At 43.3% G+C, this 18002-nt stretch overlaps 1 protein-coding gene across 2 annotated transcripts in view; it reads right to left on the reverse strand.

Annotated features, from left to right (window-relative positions):
• Positions 1-18002, reverse strand: part of TLL2 (tolloid like 2) — a 195175-nt gene that overhangs the window by 37719 nt on the left and 139454 nt on the right. Inside the window, exons 3-6 of one of the 2 annotated variants that reach the window (XM_088473853.1) lie at positions 14926-15003; positions 7369-7515; positions 6355-6472; positions 1121-1299 (exon numbers count right to left, since the gene is read on the reverse strand). In XM_088473853.1, the coding sequence (XP_088329979.1) occupies positions 1121-1299; positions 6355-6472; positions 7369-7515; positions 14926-15003 (522 nt within the window). Of the gene's footprint in view, positions 1-1120; positions 1300-6354; positions 6473-7368; positions 7516-14925; positions 15004-18002 lie in introns of those variants that run through there. The other variant, XM_088473859.1, reaches the window with a different exon arrangement.

Here is an 18002-nt window from a genome sequence, read left to right on the forward strand (position 1 = left end):
TGCAAGGTTCTCCTCTCTCCACAGAGGAATGCTGTAGCTCTGACAGAGTGACCATCGGGTTCCCCTGACTAGGGCCCTTCTCCCCCAATCGCTCAGTTTAGACGGCCGTCCAACTCTAGGAAGAGTTCTCGTGGTTCCGAACTTCTTCGATTTACGGATGATGGAGGCCACTGTGCTCACTGGGACCTTCAAAAGCAGCAGATATTTTTCTGTACCCTTCCCCAGATTTGTGCCTCGAGACAATCCTGTCTCGGAGGACAACAGACAATTCTTTGAACTTCCTGCTTGGTTTGTGCTCTGACATGCACTGTCAAGTATGGGACCTTACATAGACAGGTGTATGCCTTTCAAAATCATGTCCAATCAAATGAATTTACCACAGGTGGACTCCAATTAAGCTATAGGAACATCTCAAGGATGATCAGTGGAAACAGGATACACCTGAGCTCAATTTTGAGCTTCATGGGAAAGGCCGTGAATACTTATGTACATGTGATTTCTTAGTGTTATTTTTTAATTAAATTTGCAAAAATCTCAAAAAAACATTTTACACGTTGTCACTATGGGGTATTGTGTGTAGAATTTTGAGGACAAAAATTTATTTATTCCATTTTGGAAAAAGGCTGTAACATAACAATATGTGGAAAAAGTGAATACTTTCCAGATGCGATAGATAGATAGATAGATAGATAGATAGATAGATAGATAGATAGATAGATAGATAGATAGATAGATAGATAGAGGTAGGCACTCAAAAGGGACTTTAAAATTAAACTTATCCTGCTGAAAAATAGCACTGAACACAGTTATACCAAACAGGTTGGCATAGAAGTAATTTGAGCTTACAAATCCCTGCATTTCTTGTATTGTGTATAATACTGCACAACCAATAAGATTTATTTGCACCTCTACTAAATCTGAATTTTAGGAAAGGTAGCATTCTAATTTAGGATTGTTAGTTGCAAGAAACATGAAAGACACAGAGAAAACAGTAGCATGAGAATCATATTATATATAATAAATACACCCATCGGGCAGGATAAAAATTTGATTACGTAGAAGCTCTATAATGCAACAATATATAGGACTAGATAAAGCATAACACTGCATAGTCTCCTACCTTGCTGTATGTTCTCTCTTACAATGGTCACATGCTGGTCTCGGTCTGGCCGGGTATGTTCATGCCAAAATCCAACCACATGACCCAACTCGTGGACAACAATGCCAAACTTATCACAGTTTTTGCCTATGGATATAGCCTGAGGACCTCCTCCTCGTCGACCTACATATGAACAGCAGCTTAAAAAATTTTAAGAACAATTATAAAAAGTTCTATACATTTTGTGCCTTGTGCATAATTGTACGCCTTGTGCTTTAATTGGACACTATTTCTGTATTGATATAACTTGTGAATCAAAGTGAAAAAGTGAAATGACTATTATAGTTGGAAGATAATCATTCTACAATCCAGTCATTCTAGAAGGACAATCTTGGTATTTCCTCACAGAAACACATCCTAAAATGATCATAAACAGACAGCCAATATCGCCCAAGTCAGTTTCTAAATCATCAAACAAAATATTTTATTTTCATTAGTACCAGTGCTGGTGCATGCGCGCTGTGCACATCAATCCAACACATTTTTCGAAGAGTATGTTGATAAGCGCACAATCCGCTAAACTTTTGCAATGGTCTATTTGACATCCTAAGTATAAGACTACTGTAGTGCTATATAAATAAAAAACAAAATGATTTTTACTCTAAACTTAAGGCGGCTGTTGAAGAATGAAATGATCCCAAATGGTAACAAATCTAGTGAACGCCAATGTCTGTTAGCTGTGTGTTAAGTTGCCCACATAGAAATGTGTATATAGTAGGGGTGAGCGGGTTCGGTTCTACTCGGTTCCGTTCGGGTGTTTCTACCGAATCTTATTGGGTTTCAGGTGTCACGAGTTTTGGATAGCCAATAAGATTCGGTAAAAACACCCGAACGGAACCGAGTAGTACCGAACCTGTTCACCCCTAGTATATAGGGGTGAGCGGGTTCGGTTTTACTCGGATCTTTTTATTGGCTATCGCCGAACACGTGTTTTGGATAGCGAATGAAATCGAGCCGAAATTGCGGTAAAGTGGCGATAAGAACCGAGTAAAACCGAGTAAAACCGAACCCGCTCACTTAACCAAACGCTGCTTTGTTTGAACATCATATTTATTCTGTTCCATTGGAATTTAATATTGCCATGGTTTTGATCATCAAGGACAACAATGTGGTAAGAAACTCACTGCAATGAAGATGTCCAAACTAACCTATGCAAATTGACCCTTCAAAAATTTGCGTGGATAAGCAGAACTGCCAATGTGTTTGTGACATTATAGCAAATATATGCTATTTACACAAACATTGCAACCTAAATATCCAAATTCACCCATGTGATGTTCGCAAATGATGCTGCTAAAGCAACAATCCTACAAAACAAGTGGGTGCCTTTTTTTTTATTTGTTAATATAAATCACTATTACAGGCCACAAGCAGACTTTTGGTAATTACCGTTTTTATGTATTTATTATTTTTTTTAATCAGGCTCCCGGCAGTGGTTTATAATTCTGTATGGGCAAATGTGACTGCCATAGCAAACACGCAATCAACATGACACATGCTTTGATAAGCACAGATGCTCTGAACGGGGATGCCGACGTCCAAAATGCTGGCGCGGAAATCCCGACACCAGATAGGTTTAGGAACTACGGGGGGGACGGGTCAGGTTTAGGCACTAGAGGGGGAGGTTAGGGTTAGGCACCAGGGAGGGAGAGTTAGGGGTAGGGGTAAGGGTTAGTCTTAACTGCTTTCTTTATGGGTGTCGAGATTCTGACCAGTGGCATTCTGACCACTGGGATCTCATACTCAACTCGCTGTTAACAATCTCCTGTGCTCTGTGCAGTGTAAAATCCATCCCCCTCTCTTCCCCTTCTGCCACCACATGACATGCTGACAGCAGTACGACTGTGTGTGCATGTCTAGCTCCATACTAAATCCAGAGCAGTTTTGAAAAGGAGATAATGATTTGTAGGTTGAATGCTAAAAAAAAGGCACTTGACTTTCTTTTTGTAGGATTGCTGCATTGACATTCTCTAAACAAAATTGCTAATAAAGTATCATTATCTTCCGTGGGGATTGTTCGGATAGGGAACCAATTTGCAGCATCTTTGTTTTCTTAAAAGACAATTTTAAACTCAATTTAAATGATATATAATAGTTGACTTTAGCATCTACCATGTTGCATACAAAAGCACTGAAATCTATTAATGAAATGGAAATATCTAATGGCTTGTTGCTACTGTAATGAAGAGTGATATTATCCAATATCAGTTCATAAACTACTCATGACGACACATAACAACAACAAAAAAGTTAATTACTGCATACAAAGCTTTTTTTTTTTTTAGGTAAATATGTGGCCTACCATTAGGACCATTTTTGCTTTTAGAAAATGTTTAGAATTTGAAGATAAATAAAATGCAATACTATACAGTTTACAGAATTTATTATAAAAAAAAATACAAGAAAAATCAAAGACCACAATCTGAAAAACACAAAATAAAATTCAGACAGATACACAACAGCATTAGAGGCCTCTAGCAACAAGAGACTATACAGAAGACTAATTGCCTTTTCTACTCAGAAATCAATTAACAGTAGAGCAGATTGCATTATCTGTATTAAAAATTTCTCATAGGAAAACTACATTATGCAGTAATTAAAAAAAAAAAAAAACACTGATAGCCAATTACCAAGCCATTGACTGGCACAGACAGCTAATGACGGACCTCTGTGCAGCTGACCTATATTTGTGCAGCCTGCTATAGACGCAAAATATGGAAATGTACTATAGGCACAGGAGTTCAAATTAGTCTCCCTCAATTCTGATACGAGTCAGGAAAGGCTTGTGACGTCAAGCTTGCCCGAGCCATAATATCCATCCCATACCTTCTTTTGATTGCCAAATACTGTAAAACCATTATAGCCCCTTGTATTATTATTATTATGATACAGATTTGTAGGAGTCAGACTTATAGGAAAAATAAACACAGAAATAAATATCTGTAGTGGTAAGAGAGACTTAAGCTGGCCACACACTAGTCCAACTTACATCCAACCAGCCAACTAGTTGATTGGTTGGAATGAAAATCTGGTAAGGAATGAAAGCAAATGACAATCAGCAATTTGCTCCCAAACGCCAGAAAACTGTTGTTTGAACAAATTGTTTCGATCAAACATTTAACAAACTTGTCTGACGACCATTTTCATCTGTTTTCTGGTATTTAGGAGCAAATTGCTGATCATCATTTACTGCCATTCCTTACCAGATTTTCATTCCAACCAATCAACTAGTTGGATGGTTGGATGAAAGTTGGTCTAGTGTGTGGCCAGCTTAAGGGCCGTATTCAATTTCAATTAGAAGCGAAAAACTGTTTTCGCGTGGTTTTTAGCGGTTTTCGTGTATTTTTTTTTTACTCCGTATTCAATTCCATTCCGGTTTCGCCTATGCGGAAAGTCAAGGCACTGAAAGCGCAGAATAGCAGGTGAAAAAAAGTCTAAAATCTATATTTTGGGGTGCAGATGTTGGAAAACTACTCAAAAACCTTGGTACACCCCCCCAAAGGACAACTCACCCCCCAAAAAAGAACAAAAAAATTCCAGGATACCCCCAAAAAAGCCTTTGAAAATGGGGGCAAAAATCACAAAAGTGGGGGTAACTTCAAAAACTAGCAAGATAAGCTTCTGGGGGTGCTCAAAGAAGGAGCCAAGTGTTTTTGGGATTGCAGGTGCTTGTATGACGGAGGAATTTCACTTTTCTAAAACTTCACTTTAGAGGCATTACAATATGCTAGTACCCATTTTCAAGCACCCCAAATTTGATGGGACTACTTATTTTGACCAAAAATACTGCTTAATGCCATTCCTCACCACTTTTGCAAGGGTGCTAATAACAAAGAATTTTAAACAACTTCAGTACCCCAATTGGTTTTATTAGGGCTATTGGAACACTTCTACATTAATCCCCAATGTTAGTGCATCTTTTGGGGGGGTAAAGCTGATTTCCCCAAGTCTGACAGTACTTTCCGTCTGTTCTGAATTCGCCGCTTGCTGCTTTCGCCTGTTTTGGAATTGAACACGGCGGAAAGCGGGGACATGCACGATAAGTTTCCGCGTCCAAAACACGTGATGTCGGCAAAAGTCGGGCAGGCAAAACTTTTCCGCGGGTGCAAAACTAATGAATACGGCCCTTAGTTTTGATAGGGAGCAATGCACCCGATTGCATCTGCATATCATATATGTCTGCATGTGGTTCACTGCTAATATTACAGAAAGAATATCATGGGACGCCAAGCCCATGTGTATGATGATGATCCTAGAAGGACTGTGAGGTTTTAACTTTTCTTACACTGTACTCCCTTTAAATGTTCATGGTCCACACCAAAAAAATGCCAGTGTTTGAGCCCTAACCATAAAAATATTCTGTTTATAACGAACCTACGAAGAGTTAGAAATACAAGGCATTAAGCGGACATTAACATGGTTATTACAAAAAAAAAAAAGGAACAAATGTATAATTTTGTTTTAAGTTCTTCATGTATATTCCAAAATGAAGCTCAAACATGTGACATTATACTGGATGTGTGCAGTGTGGATGGGGCATTGAAGCCTGGGCTATCACAGACTTTCTAAAACTAGGAACAGAGAATTACAATATTACATCTATACCGAGATTCCCATACTCGGTCCTCAAGGCACTGTAACAGTCCAGGTTTTAAGAATATTCATGCCTGACCACAGGTGACTTCATTAGTAACTCAGTCAATTGGATTTAACCACCTGTGCTCAGAGCCGTAGCTAGGGTAGAGCGGCCGGTGCCATCGCACAGGGCACCACAGGTTAGGGGGAGCTGTTTGGGCCTGTCAAATTTCTGTTTATTATCATTCTTGCTTGTAGCTTCCTCTTATTTCATCCCCAGCAACATCTTGGCCTCCCCTATCTCTTCCCTGGCCCTTCCCTTTGAAGCCATGGCCCTTTTTTGGGTGCATTATGTCCCTTTGAAAAATGAGGGGGGTGCCAATGCTCTTTCTGGCACAGGGCACCAAAAAGTCTAGTTACGGCTCTGCCTGTGCTCAACCATGGATCTCTCTAGAACCTGAGCTGTTGAGTGCTTTGGGAACCTCTACTCTATACTTTTAACTCTTATTTTCCAAAAGCCCAAGTAAACTGAAGGCCTGATCTTCGCACAAGACCCTCAGTCTAATGTAAAGGTTTAAAAAAATAATAATGTTTCTCTTACTTTCAGATTTCATACTTACCCGCATGTTCTGTAAGTAAATATAATATAACTTTCCTCATCTGTTCTTTCTACAAATGTCACACAGGTATATCTTTCCCAATGTCTCATGGCTTGTTTAAAGATTGCTCTTTGAGGGCCTGTAAAGATCAATTTAAGACCAATTAAATGCGAATTCCTCCTGACACATCGAGCTGCAGAAATATAAATGAGGGAATAAACAGTGGAGCAGATATTTATAAATATATAAGGCTCCATCCTATTAGCTCCATCAGAACATAGCCCAACTAGACTTCCGTACAGTGCAACGGGCATGTAAAACATCATCGTATTAACAGTTCCATAGCACAGGCTGATTGATCATCAGCAGCAGTTGTCACACCCACATTTTTGCTAGTCCTACCAATCAGTAAGTATATGTAAACTATGTAAAACCCCGCCCATTGCGCTTATATCTAAACCCATTATAAAAAAAAAATCTTTGTAATTCTCTAAAGCTGGCCACACATCTAAAGATTATCTGTCCAACCAGCCAACTAGTTGATTGGTTGGAATGAAAATCTGGTAACGTATGGGAGTAACTGATGATCAGCAATTTGCTCCTAAATGCCAGAAAACAGATGGCCGTTCAGACAACAATTTGTTCAAACAACAGTTTTTGTCCATTTTCCGCCATTTGCAAGCAAATTGCTGATTGTCATTTGCTTTCATACCTTACCAGATTTCCATTCCAACCAATCAACTAGTTGGCTGGTTGGACAGATAATCTTTAGATGTGTGGCCAGCTTAACACTGCTAATCTAGTAAAAATCAATTACGGACAAAGAATGATGTCTCAAGTTATTTTGCAAAGCCGTAATTGCTGTAAATCCTGCACCACATGTATACCGGTTTTTATACTACCGATGTCATCCATTACAAAAGACATTAGAACATATGTTTTAACTATTTCTAACTGATTATTTTGCTTTTACAGATTCTGGAAGTGCTACTTCCATTACTACAACATAATTCTGAACAGTTGAAAACCACTAACCAGTAAAGTTCCCTCCTATGACATACGGTATGACACCACTTGGCCAAATCCTCTCTGCTCTTGAAGTTGCAGCTCTGCGGTCTCTTTTTCCATGATCTCGGGGACGTTCTGTTGTGGACTGATTTGCCGTCACAGCATCCAAGCTACCTTGTACAGAAAGTAGCAACATAGTTTAAGTATTCTAGTACATAATACTAATCAAACGGTCAGTAAATTAACATCAGTGATCTGAGAACCCATGAAATTCTCTTGTTATTTATTCCTTAAAATAAATACTTTTTTAGACAGATGTGTTTTATGATCAGCACCAGCGCTTCCAGGAGAAATTGGAGTTTTATTAGGACGGCATAGGCGGGCTCGCTTCCCCCTCCCTCCAGCAAAACTGTCAGAAGTAGAAAAAGCGTTCGATAGACAATACTTTATTCTTTCGTGCTATTTTCCACATACTTGGAAAATGCTAGAAGGAGATGATGGAGACAGGTCCAAAATATTTCCGTGAGCTGGCTTCAGAGACAAATTGGTATTGAGGACACAGTGTTGGAGTGGTTATTAATGTGGCTGTTTCCATAAGGTGGAAATACAGGACCTGATTCAGACCCGCTCGCTAGGATGCGTTCGCTCATAGCTGGCCGATTGTCGCATTGTATGAATGTGTATGCATTGCAGTGCGCAAACCAGTGCGAGAGATCGGGAAGTGTTCACTCACTGTGCATAGACAGCACAGCAGAGTGAGTGACAGGAGAAGCCGTTTGTGGGTGGTGACGGGCTGGCCATTAACAACGGAGGAGCGGAGGTGCGAACGCAGGCGTGCCTAAGCGTCTCAATGTAGTTTCAGAGGTGTGCATAATTAACAGGCAGCGCCATAGTACACGTCACCTGGTTTTATTTCACACTGAAGTGATCGCAGTGCTTGCAGTAGAGTATAGTCAACCTCAAGCGCTCCGTTCGCTTTCGATGGTACCCGATGTACCGATGGTTGTATACACTTCCTGGAGATGTTGTGCGCAATTGGGCGTCTTAAGACAGGCTGGTGGGCGTCTACATACACAAAGCAATCGCACGCCAAGACATAGTGGGCATGCTTATGCCTTGCCGTGCGATCGCCTTCCTTGCTGGGTGTGTGCCGAATTTGCATACGCTGGGTGCGAGCGTACACATCTAGCGAGCGGGTCTGAATCGAGCCCACAGCTCTCAAACTCTGTAGAAGTGAAACATGGTTTGGTCAAACAGTTGGGGCATTGCCACGATCAGTCATGGGCATAATTGGTAGAAGGAAACCCCCCAGTTTGTTTTATATTTCCCTGAATCAATCAGGGCTGGTCTTGACAAATAGAGACCCTCAAAGGGGCTAGGGTGAGATCAACACAAGTGAGGAGGTCAGAATCAATGGAGATTTTGACAACCTCAGACAATGGGGGCTGAAGGCTAAGAGACGATCCTCAAAACAGAAGGCAAAGTGAGAGCAGGCCAGAGGCTAAAAAAAAAAAAAAAAGGTGGTGATAACAGCCAGCTTTTCGTTAGCTTAGTAGGATCATCACACAGAAGCCCACAATAGGGTCAGGCACCACATCTAATACATATAAAACAACACTACTTGCAATGTTGTCACTGCACAGGGTATAGACACAGGTGGACACTCAATGGCAGCACATTCATCTGCATAAAAGTTGGTGATGACAGGTACAGGAAATGCAGCAGATATTGCCAAGGTAAAAGTGCATCCTGAGGGCTCTATTAAATGCACTAACACAGAAAGTGGAGGTTTACAAGAATGGAGCTTAAATGTTCAAACAAGGCCTGGAAACGATGTTGCATCCACAGGTCTATGCTTGGAATGAGGCACTGATAACTGAAGCAACTTGTGTGGCTTCATGATTAGGTCCTGGTAGAGCTGCATTGGTGACATGAGGCTTACGTGTGGGGGAGACCAAATGGAGTTTGTCATGTCCTCCCATCTAGGGAGGCCAATACTGGGATCAGTGAGATCCCAGGATTTCGGGACTAGTGATCGCATGCTCAGATGCTGCCCGGATGCCCCCCCCGCCCAGCTGTCCCCGCGCTAGCCCGCCCCTTCTGCCATGTCCACCCGCCCCATTGACCAACTCAATCCCGGGAATCCCAGGATTGAAGGTTTTACAATCACAAATCCCTGAATTGGAAAAATGGCTTGGATTTGGCCTCCCTACCCCCATCCTTTAAGGGGTCTACTTAACAACTAGTAAAAAGCCAAAGCACTGGTGAAAACTTCTGTTTTCACCTGAAAGTTTTTCACTTCACCTATGTATGAAACGAGTAATGCTGGAGTTATGGTAGAATATACCTCAGTTAACTCTTTTTCTTCGAGGTCCATAGGGTCCACAGGATCTACCTTGGGGTATGTAGTTGAGGGGATCCATTGCACCAAACAGCTTACAGCTTTGAAGCTCCCAGCATGCACTGGTCCTCCTCCCTATATACCCAGCCCCCAGCCACAGGCATTCAGTTTGTAAACAAGAGACGGAAAGTGGAGAGGGAAGTACAATGTACCCAAGAAACACTCTCAAAATATGAAGAGGGAATCAGTGATACAAAAAAGCAAAGAACAGATCCCAACTGAGGCCAGGTGCGTCATGGTGGGCGCCCTGTGGACCCTATGGACCTTCAAGAAAAAAAAAGTTAACTGAGGTATGTTATACCATAACTCAAATTTTCTTCTTCTTCTTCTTCTTCCACAGGATCTACCTTGGGGACGTCCTAAAGCAGTCCCCCTTAAGGGTGGGGACGCTCCTGAGCAGAGAGGAGAATCCGCCGCCCAAAGAAAGCATCCTGGGAGACAAAAGTGTCAAACGCATAGAATTTGATAAAGGTATGGACAGAAGACCAAGTGGCTGCCTTACACAGCTGATCAGCTGAGGCGCCATGTCAAACTGCCCACGATGGTCCCACAGACCGAGTAGAATGTGCTGTCACCTTGTGTATAGACCTGAGAAATAGTCATACGCAACCAGTCTGTTTGTTAGCTGGCCAATCTCATTTGTGAAACCCATATAACACAAAGACCGCATCTGATTTCCTGATGGAGCTGGTACAATCCACGTAGATACGTAGGGCACGAACCACATCAAGGGAAGCTTCACCCTTAGAAAGGTCTGAAGACTGAAAGGCCGGGACTACAATTTCTTCACTAATAATCAAAGATAAATAGTTATCAAGTTTTCTATCTGTAACCTCTTTTAATGAGGATGCTGCAGGAATGGGTAATGTAGAGCTCTTGATCAATCTAGTTACATGAGCATCTACTGATGGGGAACTTCCCATTTGTTAATATTCACCAAGTGCAAATGGGTATAGAGATGTTAAATTCCTTGTAACATGAAAATGCTTATTTGGAGTACACCATGCTTCAGACATGAGATTTGTCAGTTGTTCAGACTGAGGAAAATAATCTTTAGCCACCTTCTGATGCCTAAAGACCGGAGTCTTATGGTGCATACACACGGTCACATTTTTTGTCAGATATGAACGATAATGATTTTAAAAATCGTTCAATCGTTCATACCTGAAAGAAAATCTGACATGTGTACCTGCAATGATGAACGATGCGCGTTCCCGCATGTCAGATAATGATATCTGACATCGGCTGTGTTTGCAGTCAGATTTTGATGATTTAATTCATTTTAACACTGTCTGAAATCGTTCAAATCATTGGTAAAATCGTTCAATCGTTCATCTGACCGTGTGTAGGCACCATTAGATTTCGGCGGAACCTCCTCTTCCTCTATACTGAGGACAAATCTAACCGCTCTCACCAGAGAGGGGACATCCATAGAGGATTGATGGTCTTCTTCCACTGAGCAAGACCCAGAACTCTGAGTGCGATAAGGACGTTGAGTCAGAATCCTGAGGCAATGTCTGAAGAGAACCTCTCTTATGCCCCTGCTTTACTGCCACTGGTCTATTCGCCTGCACCACTTTCTGAGAGGCTATAGACGGGAGCATACTATGACTAGAGTGAGCAGAAGAATCAAACCAACAGGGATTCATGGGGGACATATACATAGAAGGAGCAAATACTGTGGGTATCCCATAAAAGGAGGCAATATTGTGTCAGGAGCACGCAACGCTGCAGCCCTGTCCACCAATTTCTGACAACACCTGAGACTAAGAGGCCATCCAGGGTGGTTCTTGCGCTGGTGTACAAGATAGAAAAGGTCGCTGTTTGCAACAGACACTACACAACCCATCTTGCACAAAATCCTGTTCAGACAGGCATGCAAAACGGGATTTACATGATTTTAGCACAGGAAGCTCATCCTTCTCTCCTTTACCTTTAGATATAACAATGTGCAACAGTTATAATTATAGAGTATAAATGCAATGTGACTTTAATTGAAGAGACCCCACACACCTTGAGAGGGATGAGGAGAAACACAGTGATAGATATATCTGACAGTTTTGAAAACAAAAAGGCAGTATAAATACAGCAGCTCACATCTCAGTCACATACAATGCATATATTCAAATGCTAAATACAAATGGACTCTGAATCAACCAACCAGCCCCCTCAGGGGTATTGGTAGGATATAGAGTGCTATATACTTGACCCAAGGGAGAGGTATACAGAGAAACAGACCTAACCTCTGAGACCAACAGCTTTCAGCAGCGCACCCAAGGTGGACTGTGAGCGTCTCACACACTAGGTGGTCAGAAGTAGCAAACCAGAGGCGGGAATCCGCAACCGGAAGTTGCGTCTGGGTTGGGGGAGGAGCGGCCGGGAGAGCGCCTATCTCCACTAAGCTGCGATTTTGATGGCACGGGTACGCTGGCCTTACAGTAGTAGACGCTACCTAGTGCGCTCTAGTGCATCTACTACCCATCCCCGGTGACAGATGATATGGCCCTGGCTGCCTTAGTGAGGACACGTTAAACGAGACCTTCACCTACAGCTGCCTCTGATGCGTCTCCTACACCGGAGGCCTGGACTGCTCCGCGCATGATTCTCCATGAGGAATCATCTTACCTGCCATCTCCGTGAAACCGATCGCAGTCCGTACCCCAGCGATGCCTCTAGCTGAGCCACAATGAGGCCCGCCGAAATCCCCAGGGCACATAGCGATACTGGCGTTTCGGCATCGGCTGAGGTAAAAGGCGCCGTGAAACAATACTGATGGTCTAGGGCACCGTGATTCAAAAAAGTTTGGGAACCACTGCCTTAGTAAAATAAATAGTTAGACTACAATTTCCCAAAAATGTGGTATATATTCTAATAATATGTAAAATAAGGGGAAATAAAACGGTTATAAAAGTAAGGCACATTACCACTGCAGTCAATCACTGTATTTTGTTACAGTATGTAAACTACACGGGATGTACTTTATACACCTACAAATGGGATGCCGGCTGCAGAAATACCGGCGCCGGAATCCTGAACCACGGCCACACGACTGATTGCGGAATTCCTACATGAGTGGAGTTGCCGACGGCGGAATCCCGATCTTAAGTATGGCAGGCGACATTAGCAGCGGGGCGGGGGGGGGGGTAGGTTTGGGCACCACGGGTGGATTAGCGTTAGGCTTCGGGAGAGGGGAGGTTAGGCTGCAGATGGGGGGGTGGGGGTTAGGGTTAGGCACTAAGGCGGGAGGGATAGGTTTAGGCACTAACCGGGAGCGTTAGGGTGCTTGGTAGGGTTAGGATACAGAAAAGGAGGGTTAGGGTGTGAAGGAGGGAGGGTTAAAGTACTTACCGCGCCCCTGTCGGGATTCTCAGAATCGGGATGCCGCTGTCAGTCTTTTGACAGCCAGCATCCAGAGTCCCCGGGCTCCCATACCCACCCCCAAACTGCTCAAGGGAGTTCAGTAAAATATGTTAAACTAGAAGGGATTTAAGAAAAAAAAAAACTTATCCCAATCTGAGCACATATCAGTTCTATATACCTGTCCTCTGAGCAAATAGAACCACTCTTACTGTATCCTTATTGGAGTAAATTTATCCAATTCTATATAATTTTACATGTCCAAATGATGAACGATTGTGCTGTACTGAAGACAAAGCTCTTTTAATGCTGAATGGTTGTGTAAAAGCTTGGGGTAAAATCAGGCCCGGCGACAGGGGGTGGACAAAGGTGAATCACATGTACCGGGGCCCTGAGATTCCAAGGTGCCCCGGTCCCTCAGGAATCCAGTTAATGTGTCCCCCTTGCCTCAGCTGTATTCAGCAGCGCAAGCCACACAGTAGAGGGGGAGGCAGGATGCTGGCAGCCCAGAACTATAACTGTTTGGGCTACCTCTACAGGGCACCCACCACCCTTCTCATGGTACTGCTGCATGGCATGCACTGTCAGAGTTGTATGTGCCCACTATTCTGACAAGGCTGAGCAGCATTTACTGCAGGCACTTAGGGCCTGATTCAGACCCGCTCGCTAGCGTTGTGCGCTCGCAAGCGGCCAGATGGTCTGCGAACGCGCATGTGCACGCTTCGTTCAGCGCGTTCGTGAACTACTCTGTGCGATCGCAGGCCGCTTGCTCACCCAGCAAAGACAGCCCAGTGAAATGAATGACAGGAGAGGCCGTTTGTGGGTGGTAACAGGGGCAGGACACTATCAACGGGGGTGTAGAGGTGTGAACGACGCAGGCATGCCTGGGTGTTTCAACACCGTTTTTAAGGCGTGCATAATTAACAGCCAGCGTCATAGTACACGTCACATGCCTGTTTTTTACGCTGAAGTCCTCGCAGTGCTTGCGGTAGGGTAAGGCAACCACAAGCGCTGCGATCGCTCCCGATGGTGCTCGATGTACCAGTGTTTTAATACACTTCCTGGAGATGACGTGCGCAAGTGGGCATCTCAACATTCGCAAATGGGTGTCTGCATACACAGAGCGATCGCTCACATAGCCAAAGTGGGTGTGCTTATGTCTTGGCGAGCGATCGCTTCCCAGGGCGTCACTTTGAAAAATTTGCATACGCTGGATGCGAGTGATCGCATCTAGCGAGAGGGTCTGAATCAGGCCCTCAGTCCAGTGTCTGCCCAAACTGTGAATGTGTAGACCTGGGCTCGGACACCACTACAATTTTTCTACTTAATGAGAACATCAGCTGTCTACAAAGACGGAGAAAACAGAAAACACTGCTTAACACATTATATAACAGCAGTATATACAATTCTGACAATTACATTTTACTAGCCTGTGTTACAAATCTTAACATGAACCTGAGATTAAAAGAATTAAGGAAACAAGGAACGGGAAAATGTGACAACTGCTGCATGCAAACAGTTGTCAGGCTCAGCAAAGCTCTCCCTTTCATAGCCTTATAGGCAGCATGCAAAATAATACAGGGCTGGTTGCTGCCGTGGATCTGGATAACCATTTTTATATTGTAGATTATTTTTAAAAACTTTCAAGGTATGACAATGGTGTTCAACACAAAACTGAAGTTAAAAAGGTTTCCTTTTAATCAGAGCACAATGGTTACCATACAGAGATTGCTATCTAAATCAGCACCAGAAAATAAAAATACGATAATTGAAGTTATGAAAATAAGTAAGAGATACCCAAAGGACTGGGTGGGGTACCACATTACCCTTTATAACTTTTTGGGTCGTGAGATTGGAAGCTGTCATGTTGAAACTTGAAGCAGTAAAATTTTCAGGAAGATCATCTAGAAGACAATAGAAAGTTACCAAAATTAATTACTTGCATTAAAGCTGTATAAGATGCAGCAAGATAAACATTGTAGGTTTACTTCTTGAAACAAACTGAAAGGGAGTATTATTAAAATCTTAATATGTAGCTGGTGCACTTAATTTTATTTTAATTTGAGTTTGCCAGCCTGTAGGCTAGTTACCCATCTCCAGTTACTGTTCATCTATGTCTACATGTATGTCTCAGCTACTCATTTTTTGGTTGACTTTCTTCATAAAGATAATTAAGATCTTGTTTCAAATGAAAACAAATAGAAGGGCAAAATTAAGCGGAATATAGAAACCGTACTTCATATATCAGCCTAGCTCATTAGTTTGGAAATTACCGCAAATGATTGCTGTGCTGTTGTTGCATACTTGCCTACTCTCCCGGGAGGCTCACGATTTTTCGGGTAACACCCCCGCACCCCCAAAAGAGTAGGCAAATCTCCCGTATTTCCTATGAGCACACGAGTGGCATGCCAGGCCTTATATTTTATTGCTGGGAAAAAATAGATTTTGATAAACCTTTGGATAATTGGTTAACTTAAAATGTTCGACTTTTTTTTATTTATTATTTTTTTAACAGACTTAATTCTTGGTGTAAAGACTGCGATATTGGGATATAGTTCCTGCATTATAGTTTATTGATGGAGTATTCTTGTCCTGCTAAGAAACCAATATGTCCCACCAAATAACAGCCTGGCGCTAATAAACTACAATTGAATAATAGACCACAGCTGCAAACACCTATGGGTCTGTGTAAACTAGGGGTGTGCACCGGCCACTTTTCGTGTTTTGTATTTTGATCGGGATTGGTTTTGCCAAAACCACCCTTCGGTGTTTTGGGTTCTGGGTTTTGTGTTTTGGATCTGTATTTTTTTTTAAAAAAACATAAAAACAGCTAAAATCACAGAATGTGTTGATTTTTCTGCTCCTATGCTATTATTAACCTCAAAAACCTTAATTTCCACTCATTTCCAGTCTATTCTGAACACCTCACACCTCACAATAGTGTTTTTATGTCCAAAAGGTTGCACCGAGGTAGATGGATGACTATGCTAAGAGATACGAGTGGGCGGCACAAACACGTGGCCCATCTAGGAGTGACACTGCAGTGGCAGACAGGATGGCAGTTTGAAAAACTAGGCCCCAAACTGTACATAATGCAAAGAAAAAAAAGAGGTGCAAGATGGAATTGTCCTTGGGCCCTCCCACCCACCCTTATGTTGTATAAACAGGACATGCACACTTTAACAAACCAATCATTTCAGCGCCAGGGTCCGCCACACGACTGTGGCTGAAATGATTGGTTCGTTTGGGCCCCCACAAAACAAGCTGGCAATTAATCTGTCCCTGCACAAACTGGCTCTACGGAGGCAAGATGTCGTCCTTATCCTCCTCATCCACCGATTCCTCACCCTCTTCAGTGTTGTGTACATCCTCATCCTCACAGAGTATTAACTCATTCCCGCTGGAATCCACCACCACAGTTCCCTCTGTACGTTCTGGAGGCTGGTCTCCCTGGAAGAGTTGATAATTTATTTTTATGAACATCATCTTCTCCACATTTTGTGGAAGCAACCTCCTACGCCTTTCGCTGACAAGGTTCCAGGCTGCACTAAACACTCTTTCGGAGTACACACTGGAGGGGGGGCAACTCAGGTAAAATAGAGCCAGTTTGTACAGGGGCCTCAAAATTGCCTCTTTTTCCTGCCAGTACAGGTACGGACTGTCTGACATGCCTGCTTGGATGCTGTCACCGATGTAATCCTCCACCATTCTGTCAATGGTGACAGTATATGCAGTGACAGTAGACATGTCAGAAATTGTTGCCAGGTCCTTCAGTCCGGACCAGATGTCCAAACTTGGTCCTGCCTGCCCTGCATCACCGCCAGCGGGTTGCTTAGGATACCTAAGTTTTTTCCTTGCAGCTCCAGTTGCGGGAGAAAATGAAGAAGGAGCTGTTGACGTGTCACGTTCCACTTCAGCTGACTGTGTTTTCACCAGCAGGTCTTTGCACCTCTGCAGGCTTGTGTCGGCCAGAAAGAGAGACACCACATAGACTTTACACCTAGGATCGAGCACGGTGGCCAAAATGTAGTGGTCTGATTTCAACAGATTGACCACCCTGGAATCCTGGCAAAGCGAATGAAGGGCTTCATCCACAAGTCCCACATGCCGAGCGGAATCGCTCCGTCTTAGCTCCTCCTTCACTTTCTCCAGCTGCTTCTGCAAAAGCCTGATAAGGGGAATGACCTGACTCAAGCTGGCAGTCTCTGAACTGACTTCACGTGTGGCAAGTTCGAAGGGCTGGAGAACCTTGCACAACACGGAAATCATTCTCCACTGCGCTTGAGTCAGGTGCATACCCTCTCCTTTGTCTATGTCATAGGTGGATGTATAGGCTTGAATGGCCTTTTGCTGCTCCTCCATCCTCTGAAGCATATAGAGGGTTGAGTTCCACCGTGTCACAACCTCTTGCTTCAGGTGATGGCGGGGCAGGTTCAAGAGTGTTTGCTGGCGCTCCAGTCTTCGGCACGTAGTCGCTAAATGGCAAAAGTGGCCAGAAATTTTTTGGGCCACCCAAAGCGTCTCCTGCATGCCCCTGTCGCTTTTCAGAAAATTCTGCACCACCAAGTTTATTGTGTGAGCAAAACATGAGACGTGCTGGAATTTGCCCAGATGTAATGCCCGCACAATATTGGTGGCGTTGTCAGATATCACAAATCCCTAGGAGAGTCTAAGTGGGGTAAGCCACTGGGCGATGATTTCCCTCAGTTTCTCTAAGAGGTTGTCGGCGGTGTGCCTCTTACTGAAACCGGTGATACACAGCGTAGCCTGCCTTGGAACGAGCTTGCATTTCTGAGATGCTGCTACTGGTGACGCTGCTGTTGTTGCTGCGTAAGGTGATACATCTACCCAGTGGGCTGTCACAGTCATATAGTCCTTAGTCTGCCCTGTTCCACTTGTCCAC

The sequence above is a fragment of the Taudactylus pleione genome, unplaced genomic scaffold, assembly GCF_031769625.1.
Source record: "Taudactylus pleione unplaced genomic scaffold, aTauple2 ptg000016l, whole genome shotgun sequence".
NCBI lineage: Eukaryota > Metazoa > Chordata > Amphibia > Anura > Myobatrachidae > Taudactylus > Taudactylus pleione.